Source organism: Primulina huaijiensis, chromosome 7, assembly GCF_012295235.1.
Source record: "Primulina huaijiensis isolate GDHJ02 chromosome 7, ASM1229523v2, whole genome shotgun sequence".
NCBI classification, from domain to species: domain Eukaryota; kingdom Viridiplantae; phylum Streptophyta; class Magnoliopsida; order Lamiales; family Gesneriaceae; genus Primulina; species Primulina huaijiensis.
The window spans coordinates 13,629,662-13,641,984 of record NC_133312.1 but is presented as its reverse complement, the minus strand read 5'-3'; the positions used below and the strand labels follow the sequence as shown (position 1 = coordinate 13,641,984).

At 32.2% G+C, this 12,323-nt stretch overlaps 1 protein-coding gene across 1 annotated transcript; it reads left to right on the top strand.

Annotated features, from left to right (window-relative positions):
* The first annotated feature begins 9,605 nt into the window (after positions 1–9,605).
* On the top strand, positions 9,606–11,596 carry LOC140981506 (aquaporin TIP1-2-like). The gene is made up of 3 exons (XM_073447923.1): positions 9,606–9,839; positions 10,064–10,314; positions 11,005–11,596. The coding sequence occupies exons 1-3, from the start codon at positions 9,707–9,709 to the stop codon at positions 11,377–11,379; spliced, it is 759 nt and encodes a 252-aa protein (XP_073304024.1). The 5' UTR covers positions 9,606–9,706; the 3' UTR covers positions 11,380–11,596.
* Positions 11,597–12,323: the final 727 nt, after the last annotated feature.

The window sequence follows — 12,323 nt, the reverse complement described above, 5'->3', positions numbered from 1 at the left end:
ACATAATAAAGCATCTATTGGTTTCCTGTTTCAGCCAAGTGTCCAAGGAAATTTGAAATTACCTAGTACTATATTTAAGAAAACGAAAAGGATTTGTGGCATTCTATGAAAGAGTGTCTGACATCCATTAAAATTATGAGTACCGGCCATATTTATGAGCATTGGACAGATTCTTATAAAAAGGAATGAATCAGATGTATTTACAATGACTATTACACAAAAATCTATCTTCCAACATTATCTAAATCATCAGCATCTTCTAAAGATTTGTTTCAAGCTGATTTGCACATACACAAAAGTTCTATCATATCGATTAAGGATCATTCAGTGAACTTATTTGTTCTCACTTAACTTCTGTATTCTTGGGCTTTATTTCTTTGTAAGAAAAATTGTAACTGTTAAAAAAAATTTATGGACAGATTAAGTTAAGAAGATATTTGTTAGAATTTTCAGCTCAATAGGGTTGTTAAACCGAGCTAAATGAATTTGTACAAAGACTTATATTAATTAAATCTTCTGTAAAATCCTTTTGAAAACAAAAGAAGGGGATACGTAGAAGTTTTGTCTTCAATTTTCCATAAACAAACTCTCGCTCATATCTTCAGTCACTTACTTATATGTTCTAATTATCTTATCTGAGTATATAATTTACTTTGTATATTGAGTTGTTCCGCAGTATATCAGTTTAGTTTCTCTACTTACTTAGTTTGATTGAAAAATCAACTTTATCTATTCCAACGACTTAAAGTTTTAAAAATCTAGCATGATAATTTTAAAATGTTTATTCACTAGGGATGTTCAAATTTCGGATAAAACCGAAAAAATCGAAAATCTAAACCGAAAAAATCGAACTCCGAACCGAACCGAAAGCCGAATTTCGTAATTCGGAGATAAATGTTAAAACCGAAGTTTATTTGGTTCGGTTTCGGATTATATATGTCAAAACCGAACAAACCGAAAAAATCGAAATTTTATTAAATTAATAATTTTTTTATATTTTTATTTATACTATATATTTTGATATGATATTTAGTGAATGAAAAACTATGTTGAACAATTTTTAGTTGATTTTTGTTTGTTTAATTAATTTAGACCCTATATTTAAATATTTTACTAAAAAAACATGTAGAAAGTTAACATATTATATTTTACAATATATTTATATTATTAATTTAAATAATTATACCAAAACCGAATTAACCGACCGAAATAACCGAACCGTTTTGGTAGAAAACCGAACCGAAGAAAAATGGTTTGGATATCGGATTATATATTTTTAAAACCGAAAACCGAAAAAACCGAAATAAAAAACCGAAAACCGAACCGAACCGACCGATGAACACCCCTATTATTCACCCCCTTCTAATTGTAGTTTTGATCCTAACACTAAATTTCATGTTTATTAGGATTTATTTTGATTTTACATGTACATAACTCATATTAGGAATTTCCCACCAATTTCCAACGCCGTTTTCAACTTTTACTTCATTTTTAGTTGTATATTTGCGTAGGAGATCATAACTTACAGTCAAATTTGGTTTCTAAATCGTTTGAGTTCTTATAAGTCATATTTTTACTAATTTCGCTTAAATTGGTGCATTTGTACGTGACACGCTCTCACTTCATACATTTTGTGCAAACAGTCCATAATCAGTCAACGAACGAAAATCATTTATCAAATATCATTTTTTTTACAAAAAAAATATTCTCTTATAATATATAAATAATTATATTTTGATTTTCCATTAAAAAAAAAAAAAACAGTATCCCACTCGGTCACTCACTGCTATTTTTGTTTGCCACGAAAAATACGACGAGATGCTTTAGCTATATGCTACGAAATTGAGGAGAGCATATAGAGTTTTTGTGTCTTTAAAATTCCAACTATGAGGAGATAATTTATCATGGTGGGATTAATGCCCCGTAGTTAGCCCATTATTAGCCTCCATATATAACCAACGAATTAATGGGAACAACAGTTTGTTTAGCAACTTTAAAAATTAAAAAGAACAAGATAAGGAAATCAAATCCATTTTAAACACGACTTTACTAAACTTTTTGCATAATGAAAATTGAATAGTCAATTTGATGTCAAAATCAAAATATAATTTATTGAGTGATTGTGGTGCGTTCTACTCATAAATGTTCCCAACAGTACGTTGAGCTTACAATTTATTGTTTCATAAAGAAAAATGATAGTTTATTGAGTGGGCAGCCGGACAAATTTATTACTTTCCTTGTCTGATTGTGAATGGGCGGCGCCAAATGATAGAGAGTGCTCGGAATATTTGAAAGAGGTTGTGTCAATCTTGATTTTAACTTGATCGAGCTAGAATTTAAGCTCGGACGTAGTGATGGCAATGAGGTGGTGCGGGAGGGATTTGTCATTCACATCTTCGTTCTCGAATTCCATTTTATCCCATACCCGTTACGATCACTGTTTTTTAGGGTTCGTCGTTTCAAAAATATTAATGAGATAAGACGGGAGCGGATACGAGATTCCCCGATCAAAACTTATTATTATCAATTATTATTAGCGATAATATTAATATTAATATTGTACAAAAAATATTATTATTATATTATTAATACTAATAATAATATTATTTTTATTGTTAATATTATTTTCGAAGCGGGTTTGGGGATGAGGATAATATCCCCATATCCGTCCCGAACTATTTATAAGATTTTAAAAAATCCTCGAACTCGAACCTAAAAAAATCGTTGATCCCAGTCTCCGTTTTGGATTTCCCTCTATAGAGAAAATTGTCATCACTACTCAGACACATGAATCTAGTCAAAAATTAGGGGAACTTGTCCAATTTTGGTCCATAAATATTTTCAGAGTTTGGTATTAGTACATTTATTTTTAATTTTTACTATTTTGATACAAATGCCAACATAATATCTGGCAAGTCAATAATTTTTTATGTCGCGTTGGCATTTTTTATGAAACGTCAATATTTTCAAGTGTCATATCAGCAATTGGACCAAAGACGAATTAGTGTACTAAAACCAAAGTTTGAAAACGTGAAAGGGTCACAACTCTTGATTATTATTATTATTATTATTTCGAAGCATATTAGTTGTCGGATGAGGTATGATTAATCATATAATAACATGTTATAATTAACTAAAAATGGTCGGTAATAATGAACGTTTTTTGAATAATCAGTTTCGTCGGCTATCAAAATCCCCACTCCACAAATATTATTGGCTAGACGGACAGAAATGCCACGTGTCACATTTCTAGGCAATTGGAGGCGCCTCTCTTGATAATTATTACAAGTTAAATAATTCAACAAAAGCTTTAGTACATAGTGTGAGGTCATTTTTTATTTTTATTTTTATTTTTAGAAAAAAAATTCAAACATCTAATTTAATTGTTTGAAATCTATTAACTTTTTCTAATATATCGAATTTTTGTGTGCTTCATGTTGAAAATGTAAAATATTTGTGTTGAAAATTTTAATGTTGAATGTTGAAAATTATGTAAATTTAGGTGTTGAATGTTGAAATTTGTGTGTGATGATGAATGTAATGATGCAATTTATTTTTGGATTATTTGTAAAAATTTTCTATAAATAGATCTCTCATTTGTGAAGAAAATCACATTTGAGTTGAGAGAAAAATATTATAAAGTGTGTTGTGTGATAATTTTGAGAGTTTGAGATTTTTACATTTTACCGTAAATTTTTACTTTTTCACAACACGTTATCAGCACGAAGCTCTAAAAGTCCTCCATATTTTCCAAGCTCCAAAACAGAAGAAAAAGTACCACCATGTCAAACTTGACAAAGCTAGAATTTGTTGCACTCGACATTACGGGGAAAAATTATATGCCATGGACTCTCGATATAGAAATGCATCTTGAGTCATTGGATCTAAGCGAGACTGTTAAAGAAAATGGTATATCTTCATCACAAGAAAAAGCAAAAGCTATAATATTTTTGCGCCGACATCTTGATGAAGGTTTGAAATGTGAATATCTCGTCGAAAAAGATCACATGGCTCTGTGGAAAGGATTAAAAGAAAGATTTGAACATATAAGAGAAGTTATACTTCCGACCGCTCGTGATAATGGAATATGTTGAGATTCGAAGATTTTAAGAAAGTAAGTGATTACAATTCGACGATGTATCGAATAATCTCGCAATTAAAATTTTGTGGACATGAGGTTACAGAATCAGAAATGCTTGAAAAAATATTTTCCACGTTTCACGCATCAAATATAACTCTACTGCAACAATATAGAGTGCGTGGATTTGCGAGATATTCTGAACTCATCGTCTGTCTTCTTGTGGCGGGAAAGAACAATGAGCTGTTAATGAGAAATCATCAGGCACGACCCACTAGTTCAACGGCATTTCCTGAAATAAATGTCGTAAGCAAAAATGAATTTAAACCTGGAAACCAAAATCAAAGTTATAGACAAGATTTTGGTCGAGGACAAATTCGAGGTCGTGGTCGTGGACGTGGATATGGACGTGGACGTGGAAGTGGTCGTGGTTGTGGACGCGGCCGTGGTTTTGAAAATAATCGAGATAGTTATTTCTATAACTCATCTCAAAAGAGCGTCTCAAACCATCCACCAAAAAGGCATCATGAGAATATGAGTGTTAATGAGAATCACTCAAAAAGATTTGAAAGTTACGTTCTTGTTTTAAATGTGGTACTCCAGGACATTGGTCTCGTATTTGTCGAGCCCCTGAGCACCTTTGCAAACTTTATAAAGATTTAATAAAGGGGAAAGAAAAGGAGACCAACTTCGCTGAACACAGTGAACCTTTGAGTGATTCAACTCATTTTGATGCTGGAGATTTTCTGATTGATTTCTCAGACAATGATCAATTTGCTGGTGGAATAAATATGTAAAATATTTTATTTGTGCATGTACTCGTATGATAATGTTTTATAGTGTGTTATATTTTTAAATATGTATTGTATTATATTTTATCTTTGTAAATGTATTGTCAGTAATTTTATTTCATTGCATATTTTTTTTGAAGTTCAAATATGAAAAATGCTATGAACCAAGCTGAAGTTTGCATACCTGATAGTGGTACAACGCACACTATCCTCCGAGATAAAAGATATTTCTTGGAACTAAAACCAACAAAAACAATGGTGAATACAATATCAGGTCCTGTAGACTTGATTAAAGGATGTGGTAAAGCACAATTTTTGTTACCTAATGGTACAAAATTTTTTATCAATGATGCTTTGTATTCACCACAATCGAAAAGAAATTTGTTGAGTTTTAATGATATATATTCCCATGGGTATGATACTCAAACAATAAATAAAGGGAATGAGAAATATATGTGTCTTATCACATATAAATCAAGAAAGAAATATGTGATTAAAAAACTACCAATGCTCCTTACTGGATTGCATTATACACATATAAGTCCCATTGAATCAAACATGTTAGTTGATAATTCTTCAATATTAACTAATTGGCATGATCGATTAGGACATCCTGGTTCAACAATGATGCGAAGAATTATAGAAAATACACATGGTCATCCGTGGAAAGACCAGAAGATCTTTCAGAATAATAAGTTTCAATGTAAAGCATGTTCTCTTGGAAAACTTATTATAAGACCATCACCAGCCAAAATCCAAACTGAATCACCAATGTTTCTTGAACGTATTCAGGGTGATATTTGTGGACCAATCCATCCACCATGTGGACCATTCAGATACTTTATGGTATTGATTGATGCCTCCAGCAGATGGTCACATGTATGTTTATTGTCAACTCGAAATATTGCATTTGCAAGATAACTTGCTCAAATAATAAAATTGAGGAATCAATTTCTCGATTATACAATCAAGAAAATTAGACTTGATAATGCTAGTGAATTTACTTCCCAAACTTTCAATGATTATTGTATGTCTATGGGAATCATTGTTGAGCATCATGTTGCTCATGTACATACACAGAATGGATTGGCTGAATCATTGATTAAACGTCTGCAAATGATTGCTAGACAAATGATTATGAGAACAAAGCTCCATATTTCTATATGGGGACATGCAATTTTACATTCTGCTGCATTAATTCGCATCAGACCAAGTGCATATCATAAATACTCCCCATTGCAGCTTGCATTTGGTAAAGAACCAGATATTTCTCATCTGAGAACTTTTTGGATGTATGGTGTATGTGCCTATTGCACCATCGCAACGAAAAAAAATAGGACCTCAAAGAAAGATTGGAATTTATATCGGTTATGATAGTCCATCAATCATTCGATATCTTGAACCTCAGATAGGCGACGTGTTCACAGCACGTTTTGCTGATTGTCATTTTAATGAGGAAATCTTCCCAATGTTAGGGGGAGAATAGAAACATACCGAAAAGGAAATTACATAGTATGTTTCATCATTGTTACATCTAGATCCAAGAACAAAACAATGTGAAAAAGATGTACAGCAAATTGTGCACTTGCAAAGAATAGCAAATCAAATATCAGATGCATTTGCAGACACAAAAAGGGTAACTAAATCATATATACATGATGCAAATACCCCTGCTCGAATTGAAATTCCGAAGATGCCATTAAACACCTGAAGCGTGGAAGGCCAGTCGGTTCCAAGGATAAAAATCCTCGAAAAAGAAAATTCAAAAGAGAAACACGATGATCACAAAATAAAAAATGATGTTCTTGAAGAAACACATGATAATCACAAAATAAAGAATGATGCTCCTGAAGAAACACATGATGATGAAAATATTCTGTCAGAACCACAAACTGACGAGAATCGTGAAATCTCTATCAATTATATTAATACTGGAAAAATATGGAACCGAAAAGATATAGAAAAAATTGATGATATATTTTCTTATAATGTGGCAATCGACATCATAAATGATAATGAAGATCATGAACCAAAATCTTTTGGTGAGTGTAAAAATCGGCAGGATTGGATAAAATGGAAAGATACTATCCATGTTGAATTGGATTCGCTAAATAAACGTAATGTTTTTGGACCTATAGTCCTTACACATGAAGGTGTAAAACCGGTTGGATACAAATGGGTTTTGATTCGAAAGAGAAATGAGAAAAATGAAATAGTAAGATATAAAGCTCGACTTGTTGCACAAGGTTTTTCTCAAAGGCCTGAAATTGATTATGAAAAAACGTATTCTCCCGTGATGGATGAAATTACGTTTCGGTATTTGATTAGCTTGGCGGTGTCTGAAAATTTAGAAATGCGTCTTATGGATGTTGTTACAGCTTACTTATATGGATCACTTGATAGTAATATATATATGAAAATCTCTGAAGGATTTAAGATGCATGAAGCACAAAGTTCAAAACCCAGAGAATGTTATTCTGTGAAATTACAAAGATCATTATATGGGTTAAAGCAATCCGGCCGTATGTGGTATAATCGGCTAAGTGATCACTTGATGAAAAAGAGATATGCAAATAATTCAATATGCCCTTGTGTTTTCATTAAGAAAACAACATCCGGATGCGTAATTATTACTGTATATGTTGATGATTTAAACATCATTGGAACGAATAAGGAAATTCAAGAAGTTGTTTCATTCTTGAAGGAAAAATTTGAAATGAAGGATCTTGGAAAAACCAAGTATTGTCTGGGTTTACAAATTGAACAAAAAGAATGTGGAATATTTGTTCACAAGACAAATTATACAGAAAAGATCCTTGATCGTTTTAATATGGATAAATCAAATCCTTTAAGTACTCCAATGGTTGTTAGATCATTAAACATAGAAAATGATTCATTCCGTCTATGTGAAGATGATGGAGATATTCTTGGTCTAGAAGTACCATATTTAAGTGCTATCGGTGCTCTTATGTATCTTACAAATTGTACAAGGCCTGATATATCTTTTGTCGTAAATTTATTGGCAAGATTTAACACATATCCAACAAAGAGACACTGGAACGGAATTAAACATATATTCCGTTATCTACGAGGAACGACAGACTTGGGACTTTTGCATTCAAAAGATGCTAATCCAAGTATAATTGGTTATGCCGATGCTGGATATTTATCTGATCCACACAAGGCACATTCCCAAACTGGATATGTATTTACTTGTGGAGGCACTGCAATTTCTTGGCGTTCACAGAAACAAACGCTCGTAACAACTTCATCAAATCATACCGAGATTATCGCACTACATGAAGCAAGCCGTGAATGTTTGTGGTTAAAATCAATGACCCAACATATCCAAATCTCATGCGGATTATCATTCGACGAGAAGCCTGTGATACTATATAAAGATAATGCTGCATGTGTTGCTCAAATGAAAGAAGGATACATAAAAAGCGACAGAACTAAACATATTCCTCCTAAGTTCTTCGCATTCACAAAGGAGTTTGAGAAGAATAAATATATTGATGTTCGTCACATTCAATCAAGTAAAAATTCATCAGATCTCTTCACAAAGGCACTTCCTACGACAATATTCAGAAAGCACATATATAATATTGGGATGCGCAATCTACGAAATTTGTGAAGAATTGTTCATGTCATAATGAGGGGGAGTTTACGTGACTGCACTCTTTTTTCCTTACTATGGTTTTTATCCCAATGGGTTTTTCCTAGTAAGGTTTTTAACGAGGCAGTATAAAAACACGTAATGAAGACAATCATTGTATTATGATCATCATCACAAGGGGAGTTTTGAAAATGCGAAATATTTGTGTTGAAAATTATAATGTTGAATATTGAAAATTAGGTAAAATTAGGTGTTGAATATTGAAATTTGTGTGTGATGATGAAGATAATGATGTAATTTATTTTTGGATTATTTGTAAAGTTTTTCTATGAATAGATCTCTCATTTGTGAAGAAAATCACAATTGAGTTGAGAGAAAAATATTAGAAAGTGTGTAGTGTGATAATTTTGAGAGTTTGAGATTTTTACTTTTTACCGTAAATTTTTACTTTTTCACAACACTTCATTCATTTTTAGAGGAAATTTATCGAAAATCTTATTTGTAAGTTATTAGTATGTGTACAATTTTTATATTTTAGTTGGTCAAATTTTGGTATTAGTATAATAAATTTCTTCTTTTTACTTATAATCAAATTCTCGACGATTTTTTAATATGGAAAAGAAAATATGTCTCTGGAGTATCCAAAAATATATATTAGATCAAAATTCTCCTAATTAGATTATCAAAACCCGCAAATTTACGAGACGGTTTTCGGAAATTTTTCCTATTTTACTCTATCTTTTGATTTGGGGTTTCGTACTTTTCTCTCAAAAAGAAAGAACTTATAAATTTCAGTCATTTTTTTGTAAAAATATAGAGGGTACATTAATTTAAAAGGCTTACCAACTCCCTAATTGGACGCAATTATATAATGAACTCTTTTACCTAAATTTTTTTGCCAAAAGAACTAATTCTAAATTTAATTTTACGCGTATATATAATATTCAGAATAGATAATTTATAATTTTTATATTATATCATCACTATAATAATTTAATAATTAAAAATTTTTTAAAAAAAAATTATACGCCAGGTATCAAGATGTCGGTGAGGTTTCGTGAAGACATTGTTTGACCAAATTGTGGGAGCACTAATATCTACCACTATATAAGAAGGTATGAGAGCCCATATGCATGGAGAAGCAAAACAAATAGGAATAATTAAAACTTATTGAGTAATTAAAGTTCAACACATAAAAATTATATATAAAAAGTCTCAATGCCGATTACAAGAATATCGATCGGAACACCGGCGGAGGCCAGCAAACCGGATGCCATCAAGGCCGCCGTGGCTGAGTTTTTTTCGATGCTCATTTTCGTTTTCGCCGGTGAAGGCTCAGGCATGGCATTTGGTAACCTCTTTTATCACTTTAACTGATTTAAATCATATATTTTATTTGTAATTTTCTTTTAAATTATTATTTTTTTATTCTAAATAAATCATTAACTATTCTAATAAAGCTCATTTGTATTTTACTGGACATATCATATCATATTTTTTCACATGACAAATCGATTGTGTCATAGTTTCCACAATTTTATCTTATCGACTTTCGTCTCAATCTTGTCTCCACAGCAAAGCTAACTAATGGTGGAGGAAGTACGCCTGCTGGCCTTATCGCGGCGGCCATAGCCCACGCGTTCGCGCTCTTTGTGGCGGTTTCCGTGGGTGCCAACATCTCCGGCGGTCATGTAAATCCAGCTGTCACCTTTGGTGCCTTTGTGGGCGGTCATATTACACTTTTCAGGAGCATTTTATATTGGATTGCACAGTTGCTTGGAGCTGTTGTAGCATGCTTGCTTCTAAAGCTCTCTACTGGTGGACTGGTAAGTAAAGTTATAAACTAATTAAATCAATTTAATAGTAATTAAAACCATTCTACAGCTTGTTTTAAGGAACTAAAATAAAATTGAGAAAATATACAAAAAACTTAAGAAATTTTTTTTTAAAAAAATATTAGTATTCTTATCATTAAAAGATATTAAATTTTAAAAATATAGAAAAAGACCAAAATGACAAATAATTTTTTTTTAACTTTTTTAGGAGACTCGGGATTAAAGAAAAAATGTATATTTGTGGGAAGAAACTTAAATTTTAGAGAGTAAAAATAAAAATTTATCATGTTGACCTAAAGAATTTACCACCATTCTATTGGGCTTTCCCCAATGTTGACCCACGATAAATATGATTATCCAAACTAACTGTATGATATTTTATTTTATAAAGTCATAAATTGCTGATATATTTTTCTAATAAACTGGTATTACATGTACTATTAATACTTTCAAAATTTTTTGCACTTGATATATGTAATTACACTAAATTTTTGTTTTTAAATTAAATTATTTAAATATTTTTTTCCTCATTAAATATTATATTTGAGTTTTTCTTTAATAAAGATCAAAACAGTTACTCTGCTGTTAATAATATTCTATAGATAGGCTAATGCACATTTATTCAGCAAAACGGAGTTGAGATATATTGGTAATCTATATTCGAATATTACAATGGCATAGGAAACATCGGCGTTCGCCCTATCATCGGGAGTGTCGGTGTGGAATGCTCTCTTATTCGAAATCGTGATGACTTTCGGCCTAGTCTACACAGTTTATGCCACTGCAGTGGATCCGAAGAAAGGTGAGATAGGGATCATAGCCCCTATTGCCATTGGCTTTATAGTTGGTGCTAACATCCTAGCCGGAGGTGCCTTTGATGGGGCATCAATGAACCCGGCCGTGTCGTTTGGCCCGGCAGTGGTTAGCTGGACATGGGAGAACCACTGGGTCTACTGGCTCGGCCCGTTCGTTGGTGCTGGTGTTGCCGCCCTCGTATACGAGATCCTTTTCATCAATCAGGGTGGTCATGAACAACTTCCAACTGTGGATTATTGAAGGGTTTGCCTTGAAAGGTTTAAATTTGGTCATTTTGTTCAGAATCTTGGGTCAAGTTCTATTGTGGTGGTGTTTAATTGTCTTTATTTCCCAGCTAGTAGGCCACTGCCACTGGCTTTTTGAATGTGATAAGAAGTTGAATTGTGTCTTTGTTGTGGATCAATTGTGTAATTATAATTCTCTCTCAATTTAATGTATGAAAATGTTTAAATATCAACTTGGTGGCTTGGATGGATGAATTTAGACTGATTTTATATTGACAGATATAATATTTTGTTGAACCTGTGAAGATAAAAAATTATAAACTAAAATGGGATTTTTCTTTTTTGAAAAACAAAAAGGAGTAAAGAAAATAAAACACATTGGTGTGTATATATATATGTGTGTGTGTGTGTAAGCAAATTATCATTGTGATAAGAATAATTTTAGGAGGATAACGAAAAAGAGAGAATTAGAAAGAGAGAGATCTATTTACTTTTCTCGCCTAACCTTTTCTTCTTCCATTACTCATTCTTATACATCGTACAAGCAAGAAATTGTCTAAAAATAATATCCACTCATTTCTTCCCACTAATCCCCACTATGTACATGATTGGATGAGTGTTAAAACTAATACGAAGCAACTACTGAAATTAAATAACCAAGTCTTCAACTTCTATTGACCAAGTATTCGGTTAAATATATTAAACTTATATTTGGCACATTGACACGTATCAATTCCCCCCGGCTGGACTTTCCTTGTCCTCAAGGAAAAACGTAGGATAAGATTTAGCAAAGCGCCATTCATTTTCCCAGGTTGCGTCTTCAGTTGCTGCCCCCTTCCATTTGACTAATATTTCAGACCTCGGACGGTATTTTCCTTTGTGAATAATACGACGATCTAAGACCGCTTCAGGCTGTGGAAGAATCATAGAGGTATCTGTGACTTGTGGTAGTTCAGCTAC